The 19,740-nt window shown below is 36.3% G+C and overlaps 1 protein-coding gene across 1 annotated transcript; it reads left to right on the forward strand.

The window, feature by feature from the left end:
* The first annotated feature begins 3,064 nt into the window (after window positions 1-3,064).
* LOC132360605 (proteasome subunit beta type-6-like) lies at window positions 3,065-3,662 on the forward strand. The gene is given in 2 exon segments (XM_059915687.1): window positions 3,065-3,492; window positions 3,494-3,662. Coding segments are annotated over 2 exon segments (573 nt in total). The 3' UTR covers window positions 3,639-3,662.
* The last annotated feature ends 16,078 nt before the right edge of the window (window positions 3,663-19,740 follow it).

Genomic DNA, 19,740 nt, shown 5'->3' on the forward strand with positions numbered 1-19,740 from the left:
ATATTCCACTTGGATATCTGTGATTCTTGTAGGATCTATCCATATCCACAGATAGTTTGAAATTCAAAGATATCTGAACAGTGATGCCTAGAGTCAAGTCTTTTTGATAATGATAATTCTTTATAAATTATGTTATTATATATTATATAATAATATAATGTATTATAAAATTATAACTATTGAAAATTAAAAAGTGCAACACTATAAATCAAATGAGATAGAGCAATTGCAGGTGTTAGCAAGGAAAAACACGGTCAAGCACAAATCTATAATTGAAGATGAGCACAACGATTTGAAGCAAATCTATAAAGCATCACATAGTAATATACTGAATCTCTAGGCTAGATATTTATTCTTCCTCTTTTTAATGTCATCTCTCTTTATCCATTTTTCTTTTTATTCTTTCCCATTCACTAGAACAAGTTCCCTTCGTTTACTGCTTATAAATTCCTTATTCAGTTTCTTCAGAATTTCACATTGTGCCTGGTACCTGGTCATAAATCTTTGCTCATGAATAAAAATATCCACATGAAACTGGATCTAGTGAGCATACATGAGTAAAGTATAATGCGACACTTCAACAAATGGCCTGGTTATAAGACTATCTCTAATGAATATTTTTGAGAATAACTTTTCTGGATACCAGCAATAATAAGTTACAGTGAAAAAGTACCCTGTCGATAATCCCCCATAAAATATGAAATAGTAGGACATTATGTAGAGCCTGAGAGAAGATTTTATTAACATACAAGCATTGAATCAATGAAGATACAAATAATGCTTGTTAATGGAAGCCCTGAGAGTATAAAGATCTTGGTTCTTCTAATTATTTACTTAACTTGATTTCAATAATAATCTCAAAATGTCATTTTTTCTTATTCAAAAGCTAAGGTGCTTCTAAAATTGTTCTTAAATAAGAAAGAGGCAAAAATAGCTACAAATAGTTTGAAACAGAGGAGTAAAAATAAAATTTCCCTACCATATATTAAAACATATTTAACCAATACTGTACTTAAAAGACAGTTGAACTATGGTATAAGAATAAACAGGAAGATTTAACACAAATAGAAAAAGATAAGCAGAAACAACATTATTATCAGCATTTTAGTGTTAGAGTAAATCATATTTCTAAGAATTTGGAAATTAGCTTACTCTCAAAGAGGTGAGTTGTGAAATTAGCACATAGTTGTGCATATAAAATCACCATAAAGAAGCCATACAATTGTGTATATTGTAAAGCATCAGTTGACTAATGACAAAAAACAAAAAAATCAAGCAGTTTTTTTTTTTTTTTTTTTTGGCTGTGCCACCGGCTTGTGGGATCTTAGTTCCCCGACCAGGTATTGAACCCGGGCTCCGGCAGTGAAAGTGCTACCACTGGGCCACCAGGAATTCCCACCCCAGCCATTTTCGATTGTTATTCTGAGCTGTATGCCGTCTGCCTTATTGAAATAAAAGCACTGATCCTGGAGACATGAGTGTGTGGTCATTGTGGCAGTTACACTTCTCGCTGTAAATGAATTCATTGACATCTGGCTTTGTGTATCAGTCTTGTGTAAGTTTGGTTTAGATGTATCACTCCTAGGAGAAAAATCTATTTTTGATGTGTTGACAAATCAGCACTTGGACTACGTCAGGCAGAAAATCAGACCCTGGAGTACAGTAAATTCATCGTGGAATTGCCTTTCTAATAAAAGCTGTAGGAGGCAGCCTGATGGCTTCCTCTTGATGATCTCTGACTTGACTGCTGGGCGCACATGATTTTCTTTTGGGCTTTCTCATTTGATATTTAATCAAGTTAGGAAATATCATAATTGGTGAAATTTTGTTTTATTCAATAAAATTACTGAGAAATTAGCAAGAAAGACTCATTTCTCTCGCATTCACAAAACTCAGTTCCAATTGTACAAAAGTACTGTGAAAAAAATGAACAGATTAAAAAGCTAGACAAAAATGTAGGTGAATATTTGCCTTATCTCTGGATGGGAATAACATTCTGTGTATCAAAGTGATAAAGTATAGCATAAAAAGAAAGATTAATAGATTTGACCTAAAACATTAAAAATTTTGTGTGAATATAAAAAATTAAAACTGCAAGTTGAAAATAAAATTATTAACTATGGTAATAAATAAAGCAATCAGATAATACCTATAGTCTATGAGGATACTCAAAAGAAGATGTCAAAGCCCACAAATAATGGGAATGGCATATCTGGAGGTAAGTCACAAAAGAGGAAATACATATGATTGATAAATTCATGAAAATGTAGTCATTCTGACAGTAAAAGAAATGCAGATTAACACAGAAATGGACAAATTTTTAAACTATCAAATTAGCAATAAACAATATTAATATTTAAAGTTTTAATGAGACAGGTAAACTCTCATACTACTTGTTGAAAAGTAAAATAATTTAAGCTTTTTGGAAAGCAGTTTGTTGATATTTATACAAGTCTACTGACTTATACTGTAAAAGGGAAAGAAAAGTAAATTCCTTGTCCTACAGGAAAGAAAACATTTCTGTCTCAGGCTATCTAGGGTACTCATTCAAGTAGATTCAAATTTTAAAGAGCAATTCTAAATAGGCAAATTGGTACTGCTTATATTTCAGTGGTATTGGGGCCTCTGAAGTTATTTCCAAGCTACTTTCAGAACAGGTTTGAAGACAAATCATCTTATCTCTTTTTCTTTCTCCTCTTTCTCCCCCCTTCACTCCCCCCCACCCCATAGTGGTGATGGTGAGGAAACAGAGAGATAAGAAACTAGTTCTCTAAGATGGAACACACACACACACACACACACACACACACACACACACACACACACACTGTAGTTTGGATTCTTTGGTCTGCTGGTCCACTTTTCCTTCTCTTCTGATCAGTTCATTACAGCAGGTGACACCTTCTCATAGATAAATGTCAGACATGATTTTAAGAAGAGAAATGATTTTTAAATATTTGGAATATTAACATACACTATTATAATTCTTCCTTGGAGACTTTTTGGAAGTGCTAGAGTTGTGGTGCTTTACGACAGTTGCTTTGTGGCCGTACCGGAGGAGAAGATGGCGGCCACCTTAGTAGCTGCTCAGGGAGCACGGCCAGCACCAGCCTGGGGGCCTGAGGCCATTATCCCCGAGTGGGAAAACCCGGAAGTCTCAACAGGGCCCACTATCATGGCCGTGCAATTTGATGGGGGCGTGGTTCTAGGAGCCGACTCCAGAACAACCACTGCATCGTACATCACCAATCGAGTGACTGACAAGCTGACCCCTATTCATGACCGTATTTTTTGCTGCCACTCAGGCTCAGCAGCTGATAGCCAGGCAGTAGCTGACGCAGTCACTTATCAGCTTGGTTTCCACAGCATTGAGCTGAATGAGCCTCCGCTGGCATACACGTCAGCCAGCCTCTTTAAGGAGATGAGTTACCGATACCGAGAAGACCCTACGGCAGGAATCATCCTTGTGGGCTGAGACCCCAAGAAGGGGAGCAGCTCTCGCTTTGGCCGTGGAGCGGGACGGCTCCAGCGGAGGGCTGATCCGCCTGGCAGCCATTGCAGAATCAGGGGTAGAGCGGCAGGTACTTTTGGGAGACCAGATTCCCAAATTCACCATTGCCACTTTACCACCTCCCTGAATCCTAGGATTCTAAGATACAACAAGAGACGTCCCATACTGATGGCAAAATTCAATAAACAGTATGTCAGTGAGAAGATAAAAAAAAAACCTGTGGGGGATGTGAAAGAAGGAAGCAGATTTGACTTCAGTAATTGATGAGGTAATCAGTAGCTTTTGTGCCCCATGAAACATGTTCATGGTTAAAACAAGCTCTCTCATATCTAGTGTTGTACTCGAGCCTCTCTGTGTGCTCTGTGGTACAGGAAGAACATACATCTGCAGAAGAAACATTCCTGCCAGAATGTGCATTCTCCATTCCTTAAGGATTTCAATGTCTTGCAAAAGATGAAATATATTTAAAGGATTAAGATATAATTATTGTATTCTTTTGTAAAATAAAAGATTCCTTTTGAATCTAGGTTCTACCACCTAATGGACTGTGAGCTTATGCAAATTAATTTCTCTTGCACATGTTCCTCATCTGTAAAATGATGATAATATTCCATTTGGTTGTAATGACAATTAAGTGAGGTGATGTCCTATGATGTCTAATTTAAATGGTAAATAATAGATGTTTTATTATTACTGTTATTGTTATTATCATCATTATTACCTGTTTACGAAAGAACCGTGGGAGATTAGAAGATAGAACCCAATGCCTCCCATAAAGTAGCTAATAATCATTGGGGGACCTGATGTAGCAAGGAGCATAGACAGGCTGAGGTAACATAAAACTAAGCATAGACTAAGAAATGAACTAACCAGCCTCAAGTTTCCAAATCATAACATTTTAAATAAAATCATTTCCAACTGTAAGATTTCTCTAGAAGGAAGCACTATTTTGTGTTCAAAGGACTATTTGAGTTTGGATTAGACTTTAAGGGTGGGTTTTCCTAAAATAGGCAATACATAACATCTTAATATGCTTACTGTTTCCAAGTAAATGTCCATAATCGTGAACAATGATAAAACTGCATTAGCCCATTTGGATATATAGATTTTTTCTGATTATAAAAGCAATATATATTTTTCTTTTTATTGAAATACAGTTGCTTTACAATATTATATTAGTGTCAGGTGTACAGCATAGTGATTCAGCATTTTTGCAGGTTATACTCCATTATAGGTTATTACAAGATAATGGCTATTATTTCCTGTGCTATACAGTGTATCATTGTTGTTTATCTATTTTAAACATCGTAGTTTGTATCTGTTAACCTCATACCCCTAATTTGTCCCTTTCTCCTTCACTCTTCCCTTTGGTAACTACAAGTTTGTTTTCTATGTCTACGAGTCTGTTTCTTTTTTGCATGTACATTCATTTGTATTATTGATATTTTTTAGATTCCACATATGTGATATTATACAGTGTTTGTCTTTCTCTGACTTATTTCACTAAGCATAATATTCTCTAGGTCCATCCATGTTGCTTCAAATGGCAGAATTTCAGTCTTTTTAATGGCTAAGTAATATTCCATTGTACATATATACACCACATGTTCTAATCCAATTGTCTGTTGATGGGCACTTGGGTTGCTTCTGTGTCTCGGCTATTGTAAATAAAGTTGCTATGAATCTTGGTGTTTTATAGTTTTTTCCAATTACTGTTTTAGTTTTTTCCAGATATATTCCAGGAGTGGAATTGCCAGATCATAAGCAATATGTATTTCTTGTAAACATCTTTGGAAACACCAAATAATTTCTGTTAAAAAGAATAATAAAGGGAATAAAATGTAATCCAAATTCCATCTTCCAGATATAATCATTGTTAATATTTGATACGCTTTCTTCAAATATTTTTCATTAGGCACATATTACAAAAATTTTAATATATAATTACTTTGATAAATGTAAATATTAGTGTCTACCTCATACTTTTAAAATCTACTGAAATGCACAGAGATATATACTGGGTAGGGAGAAATATAAAGATGATGTAAAATATTATACTCATGTATACACCTTGGTAGTCAGTAAGATGTAAACACATAATACGTAGTTCTAAGGGACAGAAGTGAGTAGTAGAAAATAAATTTATATTGAGTTGGGGCAGATGTATTAGGGGTTAATCAGCAAAAGAGAATCCACACCAGGTAATTTCAAAGATGGGGAGCTAGTTACAAGGTAAAGAAAGACCTGGGGGCTTCCCTGGTGGCGCAGTGGTTGAGAATCTGCCTGCTAATGCAGGGAACATGGGTTCAAGCCCTGGTCTGGGAGGATCCCACATGCCGCAGAGCAACTAGGCCCGTGAGCCACAACTGCTGAGCCTGCGCATCTGGAGCCTGTGCTCGGCAACAGGAGAGGCCGCGATAGTGAGAGGCCCGCGCACCGCAATGAAGAGTGGCCCCCGCTTGCCGCAACTGGAGAAAGCCCTTGCACAGAAACGAGACCCAACACAGCCAAAGATAAATAAATAAAATAAATAAATTTAAAAAAAAGAAAGAAAGACCTGAAAGGGTAGAGGACAGTGATCCAACCCAGAAATTAGTCATGCATGGATTAAGCCACTACTTCCCCAGACTGCAAGGAAAATGGGGTAAGCAGAGCCTAGAAATGAAGATCACTGGGGAGGTAGCTGTAGCAAGGCATGGACAGCAATGAAAAATATTTTTAAGTTTATTTAATATTTAATTAGTAGTTACATCTTTGAGCTCTTACTGTGTGTCAGTTTATTCCAAGAGTTCAACATGTTTTGACTTGTTCCATCCTCAAAACAGCACAAAGATAAAGTTAAATTTATTGTCTCCATTTTAAAGCTAAGAAAATTGAGTTACCAAGAGTTTTACTTGCTCAAATTTACACAGATCTTAAGTGGCAGAGCTGGGATTCAAATCCAAGCTATCTTGTTTAACGTATTGATTATCTACTTCATTACAATGAAGTTATGGACATTTATCTAACTGCAGTTAATTTAGCATTTGTTCTTGACCAAAACATTTAGTAAAATTTAAACTGTCATCTAGTTGACTGTAGGAGAAACTAGTAAATCACCGTTTTAAAACCTGCATAGATTCACAAAAATAACCTAATATCCTTTAGTTGCTTTATTCTGGACAATTTCTATAAGGCCAAGGGTTACCAGTGCAGAGCCCTCTTCCATGTGGGTGAATGGAAGTGTGCTCAGAGTGAATTTCTGGAAATTCTTCCTCACTGAATGCTCCTCATGGTTCATGGAGGAACTGTGACCTGAAGAAGAGGAGTAACTGTGATTGCCAACCACGGATAAATCTTTCCCCTCTGTGGATGGACACAAAGCTGGGCCTTGTTTGCCAGCAGATGGTGAGCTAGTAAGTTGGGTAACAAGGGGAAAGACACTTCTACCTCGGGAACCTCCAGTATCTCTTCTCTAAAATGATGTCATTATACTGGTTCTTAAAATCCTGTCCAGAGACGCAAGAGGGAAGAGATATGGGAACATATGTATATGTATAACTGATTCACTTTGTTATAAAGCAGAAACTAACACACCATTGTAAAGCAATTATACTCCAATAAAGATGTTAAAAATAAAAAAATCCTGTCCAGTAAGAAGAATTTAAGCACCTAAGTTTCTATGAATAGCCTCTGACTGAATCTCTGACTTTCCTAGTCAGAGACTTAAAAGACAATCCCTTTGCACTTGAAGATTATTAAATTCAATAAAATGCTTGCTATGAATTCTGAAAATGTTGTCAGTGTACTATTCACTTATTTTCAAATTTTTCTCCTCACTCAAATAGAAAATACCACCCTTCTGACTTTTGTCTTTTGCTGTGAGAGGGAAAAAAAAGTAATGGGAATGAAGAAAGAGAGATGAAGCATGTTGGGCCGGGGAGAGAGAGAGAGAGAGAAATTTGTAGCATTACCGAACAAAGGTAAAAGCTAACTATGACAGAGCAAGGTTGAGATGGATTTCATTTTCCATCCAGGTTAGGAATTTCACTTACTCAAAATGTTTTTTGAAGCAATCAGGTATTTAGTCAGCCCAAATAAAGAAAACTTATGTCTTCTTCAAAGAATGAATTAGGTTCTGATTAATGAATAGCAAAGAGCAAGATAACTTTATTTTTATACTAAATTTCATGACATTGAACACTCTTGATAGAAAAATCAGTCATGTGAAATATCTCTTGTCTTCAGGAATAGAACGATTAAAAGTTCTTCTGAAGAGAAAAACATTAGATTTTTAATAATTGAAAACAATTTTTTAAGACAATTTATCTTCCTTTACAATTGTTTGCTGAATAAAGGCTTAGAATAAAAATAGCATTGCATATTAGAATTATCTTTCCCGAAAAGAATCTTTTCAGGAAAGGATCAAGGGAAGGGTACAAAAGGGCAGTGTATGAGGGATTTGAAAATGGTATAGTGACAAATAGCACAGTTGTTTGATAGAGAAAAAGTGTGGTTACTGACACTGTTTTATTTTTTACTTCTAATTTTTTTGTTAGAAAATATGGAGAGGTAGACATGTCTGAAGTGATTGCAATACAACTTGAAGATAATTTGATAATCTGAAGGAGAAAGAGCTAAGGCAGTAAAAGTAATCAAATGTATAAGAACAATTACTGTCCCAGAAAAGGATAGATGATGGAAGATTAAAAAGATAGGCAGGAAAGCAATTCCAGTGGTTTCAAGATCAATTGTTTTTAAATACATTCATATTTTCAGAAAAGGGAAATGACCTCATAAATCTTTCCGTAACTGTATCTTCTGATGCTTCTGTTAAATAGTAATCAAATTTCACCAGATTCCTGCCTAATAGCAATAGAGTGATGCCCAACTACTAAACTGTAACACCAAACTGTAAACTTTAAAATTTCAGAGGATATTTAATTAAATTCCATAATGTCAACATTTAGGAATGATCATTCAAATATTTTGTAAACTGGACCAAATTTTAATTAAAAGATCAAATTATGTTTATTATGTTACTTGAATTTGTTGATTTGAAAATATTTTACCCTGTAAAATAATTTTATATCCATAATTAATTACAGAATTAAATGTTATAGTTTCTAAGTTCTAACTGAGATGCAGGTTAGATGTGGCAATATACGAACTTTAGCATTTTAAGAATTTAGTACATCTTCATGAAGTTTTAATTGTGCTGGGCATTCATCCTGGAAGCATTTTCTGTGAAAAAACATTTTATTTCTCAAAATAACACTGTTTTAAATATATAGAAAAGACAAGGTTACTCAAGTAAAATGATTTTCTTTAAATTCTTGTTGACAGTGGAAATATAAATAATAGTCTTACCCATAAAATGAGCCTAACAATCTTATTTCTTACATCTGTAGAGACTACAAATAAAGTATCTTATATAAAGTACCTGGCATAGTACTTGTTACAGCATAATTTTATGATTGGTTGTTGATGAATATATTGATTAATATTGGTGTGAGTGTAACTATATCTATCTATCCACACACAGAATTTACTTATATAAATATACATATATGTATACATGTTCACATATACGTTACTTAAATTTAAAGCTGTGAAAGGGCACTGAATATTTGTGTTGCATATATGTTTTCTCTGTAGATTTTCTATGTAGAAAAATATGTAGGTTCTAAATATCAGAGGCTGCACCCAAATATCAGAGGCTGCACCCATTCAACTCTTACTTTCTCTGACCCTAGTGCCTGGCATAGAGTACATGTTCTATCAGTATTTATGGATTAATTTTTTTTAATGGATGCCATGTTAGAAGAGGCATGCTTCTTTTAGCTATCTCAGTATCCTCCATATACACTTAATGCTAGGGTATCTCATTGTCTTTGCCTCCGTCTTTCCTTTGACCCCATCAATATATGTACTATCCATTAAAATCCCACCCATCATCTTTTTTGCAGATGTGGCTTCTCTTTCTGAGGTTGTGTTAAGCCACCTTGTGCCTAGTGTCTTCTTTTCCTATAAACATGGCACCTATAAGCTGCCATACTCTTTGTCATTGCTTATTGCATTAGTTCCCCTTTGGATAATTATTTAACCCCTGGCATAATTATCTCTAATTTCTAAATAGAATTTGAAGTTCTCGAAGAGAAAATACTGGGACCTGTATTTCTTTGCCCATTTATTTTAATTCTTCCAATAGGTGCTCAATAAATATTTAGTGTCTTGGGAAGTTTCCTAAAAGAAAATTATTCATCAATAATATCAATTGAGTTTGGTGAAATTGTCACTCATATATTACTTGTGAGAGGTCAGTTTCAAGAATAGCCATATTTTAGTCAAGTAAATATGGTTGATAGGTAGGCCTCTCTGAAAACTGCCTCTCTTCATCCAAATATCTCTGAAGAGTCTCTCCATGTGTTTCTGTGGAAAAGAATACATAATCCTAGCATTTAACTGTATCCCCCTCTACTCTAAAATTTCTTTGAAAGTAAGAACAGGGAATTTTTTCTTGTTCAGCCAACCCCTCATAGCACTCACTGAATATTTGTTTAATGGACTTTAAATTATATAATTTTGATACTTAGTTTTTTAAATTTTCCTTTATTACATTAAGAACAGGAAATATTTTAAGATCATATGGCATTATTCATGGTGATTATCAAAATAAATAATTATTTTTGACAAACAGACTATTTTGTAACCTCATTATTCCTTATTTCATGTAGTAGAAATCATCTGAATGTATATAATTATTTTTATTTTTAGGGGTATATTCTACTCTAAACCCAACTTGCTATGCTTTACTATGATTAATATATGAGAGATGATGAAAATTTTCTCTTAAATAGTAGAAAGGATTTTATGCCAATGTAAAATTTGCACCCACTAAGAGAGGACAATCGGATACCTCACATGTTGCATCACTGTCTGCCAGCAGAAAGATCAATTTCAACATGTTTATCTAAAGACAGTATCTATGTGACTATTTGAGCATTTTATTGCATATATCTTTAATAAAAGTGAGCAATACTAATGATAAGTAGTACATCTCATAATCTGAATGCAAGTTAAGCAAAAATAGAAATCTGTGCTTTTCAAAATCTTTAGCCCCAGTGCTTCAAATTAAATATATATGTTCATTCATGAAGGAAAAGAAATGGATTATAGAACATGCAAAATACTAGAAAACTATTAGCAATAATTGGGTATAAAATTAGGTTTAATTGGGAGTTTGTAATATTTTTAAGCTGTCTAGAAACTCTCTTTATAGCTTCCAAATCTGTTGTTCAATGTTAACTCATCTTTCAAGAAAAATGTGAGAATCCATTATTGTTGAAACTGACTATAAAAATTCAGAAAATTCATTATTTCTTTGTCTAGCCTAGAGTTGGGCCTCAGTGAATGTTAGTGGAATAAACAACAGAATAAATGTTTACTATGTAAATAAATTAATGAGAAAATAAAATTAACAAGTGAAAGCAAGTGAAAGGGAGCAGAGTCATTGAAAAGGTATGAGATACAGAGTCAGTATATAACCTCCGCTATGAAGCTGTCCTCAATTCTCCTAGGAAACATGAAGAGTTTACTCTTCTTCATGTATAGGAACTTACATGCACCCCATTTTAGCATATGTGAGCCTGAATTATAATTGTTTGCATGCCTTTTTTCCTTCATAAGACTTTGCATATTTTGTGAGAAGAGCCAATACTGTATTCCTGCATGTATCCTTATTACCTAAAATGGTAGCACATATTTAATAGATGTTAAAAATTTTTATTGAAATAGAGATTGAGAGAGACAGGAGTAAAAGACATAGGAAGGAAACATTTGAGAAACTCATAAATGGTAATGTTTTCACATGTTTGCCGTGAAGTATGAGACAAAGGTTAGAGAATAAAAACAGCTCATATTATATCATAAAAGTATGTCCTATAAGTGTTGCTGCTATTTCTTCCACCCTTGTCTGTGTAAATACTGGCTTTGTAAGTAGTTCAATGGGGGAATGCAAGAATAGCTGGTGTGGTTTGTGGGAAGAGAAAAATGTTAGGCAATTAATTTGTAGCTTTGGATGAATGATGTACTCTAATCTTGGTAACTGATTACTGCAAAATAAACATTATGCTATGGTGTGCTAAAATATTTTTTTGAAACTAATTGTTGTGAACTTTTTATCTACACCCAATGAGCTTCCTATGAATTATAAAAAGGCTAAGCAGGAGGAAATTGTTTAGTTAGCAAATTAATCTATACTGCATAGAATGTAAGCTGCTAAAAAGCACAACCTTTCTGCTAAAGCTTTTAGGTCACCACATTCCATATTTTGATCTCCATGACATTCAGATAACTGGCTGAAATGTTAAAAATTCAGTCAATGCTGAAGTTGTTTATACCTGTCTTATGCCAAACGTCTAGTTTGACATTTTGGACTGAATTGTCTGAATTCATCATTTGTCTTGACATCAGGTAGATACACTGATACACACACACACACACACACACACACACACACACCCCTACACACATTTAAACAGTGGCAGTTTTTATGCTTTATAATAGTTGTTACCCACTGTAGGAAAATATAAAACTCCATGTCACTGTGAATATGACTAGTTCATGGCATGAGGTGGTCTCCTTAGGTTGCAGGCAGAAAATAATTTTTTAACTTTGTTAATTTCAATTTCTGGACATAGAATGAAATACTAGGTAGATTCCCTGCTTTTTCATTATTTTTAGAAATTACCAACTCCACTAGTCGCTGTTAGTTGCAGAAACAGCTTCTTTTAGATAATCAAATCCCCATCCACTGCATTAATGAAAATTCCAAATTCACATCTTTTGTGAAATGACTGCTTGCCTCAGAGTCGGGAGCCTCTCCTGACAAGGGGCATGGCTGCCTCTGTCTGGCTCTGACTTCTCTCCTTCCAGCTTGTATTGTTTCTGATTCCTTCAGAGTCAGGGCAGGATAACAGGTGAACAGGTCAAGCTCTTAATTAGCTGGATCAACTGCAATCTGGGATCTGGTTTTCTGTGTAACAGGTGGTGATGTCCCTTATAAGGTGACTGAAGCAGATTCACTTTGACAGGGTCCACATTTGGACCCTGGGGACCATTAGCCTTTGCCTAGTCTTCAGTGGAAGTGCAGCACTCGCTGAGGATAACACTACGCTTTTGTTCCTTACCAGACACGAGAAGCTTCGGCCACATTATCTTGCCTCTTGACTTGCAAAGTGTGTGTCAAATGGCACACACTTTATTTCTCAAATTCTAGGATCGCTCATCTGAGTGGTCCTGTTGAAGTCCCTCTCACTGGACACAATGAGAAGCCATCTTCATGTGCAGAGCACAACAACAAGTCTCTCAAAATATTACCTCTTTCTCCCAGCCTCCTAAACACCAGCCTCTTTCATAAGCCATAGCTGGGTGATAGGCTGGATTTAGCAGAACTGGATTTGGACCACACCCTTTGTGAATCCTGCAAAGGAGGTACAGCAACTCTTAAGGATGCAAGGTATGTAAAAACAATTGAATTTCTCTTTTTAGAATCTGGAGTCTCTTTCAAAATGCTGAACAAAGAGGAAAACTCGCTTTTAATATCCGATTACATAAAGAATAACAAAAAATCACTGCAAATGTTACCTGTTTTTCACTTTCTCCCCATTAATAAACAATAAAATTGAGTTCATACTATAGGTAGAGTTATATATCATTAATTATTACTTAAGAGATCATGATTATCTCCCCATGTTACTAAATATTTATCCAAAATGGAATGGTTTAAAAGTTGAATAGTATTATTGGATTGGGTGTCTGGAGAAACAGATAACTAGTCTTTCTGTTTTATAGATTTCTGGGCTGTAAGGAGCCACGTCTTAACCAGTTAAAGAGGACACTGAGCCCTCCAGTGACTGAACGGATCTCTGGATTGGCTCACTTGGAGAGGAAATGAGTGTTTTTTAAGTGTAGATGGATGTGAGGTAATAGGGGAAAAAAATGTGTATATGTATTGGTCTCTGTCCCTAATTCCTGGCACAGAGATCCTAAGAACCTTGTAATTTCCTAAGTGATATGAACACTAGGAACATCTCTTGTTCTAATATTTGTCCTTGATCCTGTTCCTGACATAGGGATCCTAAAACCCTTTTAAACTCCTAAGTGATAAGAGCACTAGGAACATCTTTGCTTCTAATGAGACAACTCTGGGTGGGCTCGTGGATGGGGGCTGGTCACCAGAAAGACCAAGCAATGATTAGAAGCTTGGAAGTTTCAACCCACCACCTGTCCTGCAGAGAGGGGAGAAGGGCTGGAAATAGAGTTAATAATTGATCATGCCTACTTGAGGAAGCCTCTGTAAAACCCCAATAATATGGGGTTCAGAGAGCTTCCAGGTTGGTGAACACATCCACACTGGGAAAGTCATGCACCCCACCTCCATGGGGACAGAAGCGCCTATGCTCAGGACCCTCCCAGACCTTGTACTATGTACCTCTTCATCTGGCTGTTCATCTGTATTCTTTATCATATCCTTTAATAAACTGGTAAACAAGTGTTTCCTTGAGTTCTGTGAGCAGCTCTAGCAAATTAATCAAACCCAAGGAGGAAGTCATTAGTACCTCCCAGCTATATTAGCTAGTTGGTCAGAAGCCCAGGTGATGATTGGATCTGATGCTATTTCCAGGTAGATAGTGTCAGACTTGAGTTGAATTGTAAGACACCCGACTGGTGTCAGAGGCATGCTTGTTGGTGTGCGGAAAAACCTGGTCACACATTTGGTGACCAGAAGTGAAGAGTTTTGTGTGAGTTGTGAAGGAGACTCACAGGAAGAAACGCAGAGTAGGGAAGTACTGGTTTTTCTCTATGCAAGTGGAAAACTGGGTAGGTTTTTCCTTTATACTGGGAGAATGAAATGGAAGTGTGGACTGTTTCCATTTTCTTCTGACAAAAACAAAGTAACATTTTCTAGCCCCCTTCTCAGGTAGTATAGCCATGGACTATACCTACCTGAGAAGGGGGCTAGAAAAGGGAGGGCAGGGTGACAGAATGTGAGCAGCCTGTCTTATAAAAACCTCCTGAACGATGCTATTCTCTTGCTTCCTCCATTCAGAGCCATATTGGAAGCCTTGTGTTGAAGACGGTAGAGCAGCTCTTAGCTCAGAAGTCCATTGCAGATTCCTCTTCCTATCCCCTATCCTGGCCTTGCCTTACAACTAATTATACTGCTTGTGTGTGAGAAATAAACTTCCATTGTGCTGAGATTGGGGGCATTTCCATCCTATTCCTATTTCTATATGTTGATATTCATGTTATCACTTCGGTCTTAGATGTTAATATTTTATAGTTGAAAATAATCCAACCCTGAATCAACAGATCTCCAAACAAAGAAAACAATACTTTCCCATCAACACTGTTTTGCATTGCTTCTTAGTAACCACTGTTTCCTTCAATTCTTATAAACAAATAGAAGTATATTAGGATATTTTTGCATTTGGGTTACCAATCACTGCAGTTAAGAGCATATTGTAACAATATGATGCTAAAATAACTGGCCAGGTTAAAAATTTTTAATGTGGGGGTTTTTTTAAATCAAAGTAACATAAATAGTGTAAGAGATTTATATATGTTAAAAACCAAAGATTGTGTAAAATGTAATTTTGGAATAATGATTTTTTAAATTTGGATGAGACACTTAACAATATGTATATTAGCAAGATTTGTAGATCTCAGACCAATCTCTGATGATTATTTTTGAAAGTAAGTTGGTTTTTAAAACTATGGTTTTAATTCACAAAAGAAAGAGAATTTATTTTTTATGTCCAAACTATTAGAAGTTTTATTTGAATGCAAATTTAGTCCAGTAGATTGCTATTCAATTAATTTAACAAATACTTCTCCTGTGAGTGATGGATGAACTCTTGGATTAACAAAGAGATTCTACACTACCTAGTGACTGACTGCACCAATTAAATTATCTCCCTTGGTAGGGGGTTAATTTTTGACATGCAGAGATTAAACAAGAAGTGAATTTATTTTTACCAGTAATTCAAAGCTAAGTCAAATACCAACAATTGAGTTATTAAAAAATTATTTTTGTCTTACTGATTAAAAAAAACATATCAGGACAAATTTTCCCATAAACCATAAGAATGATCTTCTGGAAGGAGCATGCAAAACACCTTTTACTATGTAATGCAAGAAAAAAAAAAAGTCAGATAAGGGAATTCTCCTTAGAAACTCTGTGATATCTGCCACTCCCACATCGCTTTTTGAAGGATTTCTTAAATATAAAATGCTTTTGTACTTTACACTGTGGCTTTGCCAATGCTCAACGGTCTGGGCAGCCAAGTGCACACTGACAGGTGAACAAAGAGATTCTAAATTACCTAGTGACTGATTGAACTAATTAAATGGGGGCAGGGGTTAAATTTTGACCTAGAGATTTAACAGGAAGTGAATTAATGCAGACTCAAAGAAACATACACAGAAGGGGCAGAAAATCAAAGGTTTGAAACCTCAGAAACCTAGGTAAGCAAAAACCGCAAAGTGGAACAATAGAAGAGAGAGTAGAGGGGCACAGAAAGAAGGAGCAGACATAAAAGCAGAAACAGAAGTAATTGAATCACTGTCTTGGGAACTATAGAGCTCTTGGCATTGGACACCTGCTGGTGAAGTGAGGTATGTAATGCAACCTAAATAGAATTATTCAACTTCATTATACATGAAGCTATGCAGCCATTGAGACTTTCTATAGTTCTTTCTTACTTCTCTGAGTGGCTTTAAACCAATCTTCCATTAACTGAAATAATGAGAACACATCTCTTACTGGAAACAGCTGACAATCCTCATGCAAATGGCAAAAATGTTTTTTTGAGTGGTCATTTTTTATTTCTAAAGGAAGATTTTAATTACATTCTTCTTTAATTCTTGATTATAATAAGTCAGAATATTTTCACTGTTAACTATTATTATTATTATTACTACTCCATCTTGTGAAAAAATGTATTTTTCTTGCAGATGAGATAAGAGATACAGAGGGGTAGAGTACTTTGCCCAAATCCTCATGACAATTAAGTAGAGAAGAGGGGTGCATGCACAAATATAAGTGCACAGGATTATTTACAGAAATGAGAATATATGCCACAAGTTGTTCTAAATTACTATTTTTATCAATAATGTTATATGAGTATCCTTCAAGTGAGTACACAGATTTTATCCTCTATCTTGTTAACTGCTGAAGAGTATTCCATATCATTGAAGCATTAGGATTTACTTAACCATTTCACTGAAGGCATGTCTATTATTTCGAGTTTTTTACTCTTGAAAATGTACTAGGATGTTGAGTGGGACTTTTCTTATTATTTTGATACAAATCTGAAGACAAAGAAGAGCTAAGTAAGTCATACTCTGTAGAAAACTACAAAAATCTGGGACCAGACTCTCAAGATAATTTAGAACTGGCTCAATCCTTCCTGAGAATGAGTACTAAAAAGAAGAATGAAAGAATCATTGGATTTGTGTGTTGTCAGCTTACAAAAGATTACTATAGCATCTGGGAGGGACAAGATGCTGGAGTAGAAGGACCCTGAGCTCACCTCCTTTCATAAGCACACCAAAATCACAACTAACTGCTGAATAATCATTGATACAGAAGACTGGAACCGACCATAAAACATATTCTAAGTCCAAAGACACAAAGAAGAAACCACAACAAGATGGGGGCGGGGGGCACTTGCAGTATAATCAAATCCCATACCACCCAGGTGGGTGACCCACAAACTGGAGAACAATTATATTGCAGACCCTCTCCCACACCAGTGGGAGTTCTGAGCCCCATGTCAGTCTCCCAAGCCTAGGGATCCGGCATCAGGAGGAGGAGCCCCCAGAATATTTGGCTTTGAAGGCCAGTGGGGCTTGACTGCAGGAGCTCCACAGAACTGGGGGAAACAGAGACTCCACTCTTGGAGGATGAACACAAGGTCTTATGTGCACCAGGACCCAGAGCAAAAGCAGTGAAAAGCAGTGACTTCAGAGGAGCCTGGGCCATACTTACCTGCTGGTCTTGGAGGGTCTCCTCAGGAGACAGGGGGCAGCTGTAGCTCACCCTGGGGATGTGGACACCGGTGGCAGTGGCAGACATATCAGAGTGTATATACTCTGAACTCTCATTGAAGGCATACATCTTGCCTGCACCAAGACCTGGCCCCACCCAACAGCCTGTAGGCTCCAAACAACCAACAGGGTGGGGACACAGCCCCACCCATCAGCAGACAGGCTGCCTAAAGACTTCTTGAGCCCACAGCCACCTCTAGACAGTTCCCTTAACACGGTCCTGCCCACCAGAGGGCCAAGACCCAGCTCCACCCACCAGTGGGTAGGCACTGGCCCCTCCCACCAGGAAGCCTGCACAAGCCTGCAGACCAGCCTCACTCACTAGGGGGCAGACACCAGAAGCAAGAAAACTATGATCCTGCAGCCTGGGGAACTGAGTCTGTAAACTCAGGTCAGAACCTACCCTGGGAAGAGCTGGCGCCTGGCCCTTGAGTGACAAGAGGGGAGTGCACTGCTGGGACACATAGGACATCCCCTAGAGAGGGCCACTTATCCAAGGTTGAGAAATGTAACTAACCTACCACAGATATAAAAATACAAATAAAAATTTAAACAAAATGAGATGGCAAAGGAACGTGCTCCAAATGAAGGAGCAAGATAAAACCCCAAAAGAACATCTAAGTGAAGTGGAGATAGGCAATCAACTCGAGAAAGAGTTCAGAGTAATGATTGGAAAGATGATCCAAGAACTTGGGAAAAGAACGGATGCAAAGAGTGAGAAGTTACAAGAAGTTTTTAACAGAGTTAGAAAATATAACAAACCAGAGTTGACGAATACAATAACTGAAATGAAAAATACACTAGAAGGAATCAATAGCAGAATAAATGAGGCAGAAGAATGAATTAGTGAGCTAGAAAACAGAGTAGTGGAAATCACTGCCATGGAACAGAATAAAGAAAAAAGAATGAAATGAGGACAGTTTAAGAGATCTCTGGGACAACATCAAACATACCAACATTCACTTTATAGGGGTCCCAGAAAGAGAAGAGAGAGAGAGAAAGGGCCTGAGGAAATATTTGAAGAGATAATAGTTGAAAACTTCCCTAACATTGGAAAGACAGGAAACTATCACCCAAGTCCAGGAAGCACAGAGAGTCCCATACAGGATTAACCCAGGGAGGAACATGCTGAGACACATAGTAATCAAACTGACAAAAATTAAAGAGAAAATATTAAAAGCAACAAGGGAAAAGCAACAAATAACATACAAGGGAATACCCATAAGGCTATCAGCAGATTTTTCAGCAGAAACTCTGCAGGCCAGAAGGGAGTGGCACGTAGTATATTTAAAGTCATGAAAGGAAGAAAACCTACAACCAAGATTACTCTACCCAGTAAGGCTCTCATTCACATTTGATGAAGAAATCAAAAGCTTTACAGGCAAGCAAAAGCTAAAAGATACTACTCAGCCATAAAAAAGAATGAAATAATGCCATTTGCAGAAACATGGATGCAACTGGAGATTATCATACTAAGTGAAGTCAGACAGAAAGAGAAAGACAAACACCACATGATATCACTTATATGTGGAATCTAAAATGTGACACAAATGAACCTATCTACGAAACAGAAACCGACTCAAGGACATAGAGTACAGACTTATGGTTGCCAAGGGGGAGGAAGGGGAGGGGAGGGATTGACTGGGAGTTTGGGGTTAGCAGAGGTAACCTTTTATATACAGAATGGATAAACAACAAGGTCCTACTGTACAGCACAGAGAACTATATTCAATATCCTACAATAAATCCTAATGGAAAAGAATATTTTAAAAAAAGAATGTATATATATGTATAACTGAATCACTTTGCTGTACAGCAGAAATAAACATAACATTGTAAATCAACTATACTTCAATAAAAAAATGATAAAATAGAAAACAATTAAAAAGTTAAAAAAATTTTTTTAATTAAATAAAAAAGCTAAAAGAATTCAGCAACACCAAACTTTACAACAAATGCTAAAGGAACTTCTCTAGGCAGAAAAGAAAAGGCCACAACTAGAAACAAAAAAATTACAAAATGGGAAAGCTCACTGGTAAAGGCAAACAGTAAAGGTAGGAAATCATCCACACACAAATATGATATCAAAACCAGTAATCGTGAGAGGAGAGTACAAATGCAGGATATTTAAATTT

Source organism: Balaenoptera ricei, chromosome 2 (genome assembly GCF_028023285.1).
Source record: "Balaenoptera ricei isolate mBalRic1 chromosome 2, mBalRic1.hap2, whole genome shotgun sequence".
In the NCBI taxonomy this organism is placed as follows: domain Eukaryota; kingdom Metazoa; phylum Chordata; class Mammalia; order Artiodactyla; family Balaenopteridae; genus Balaenoptera; species Balaenoptera ricei.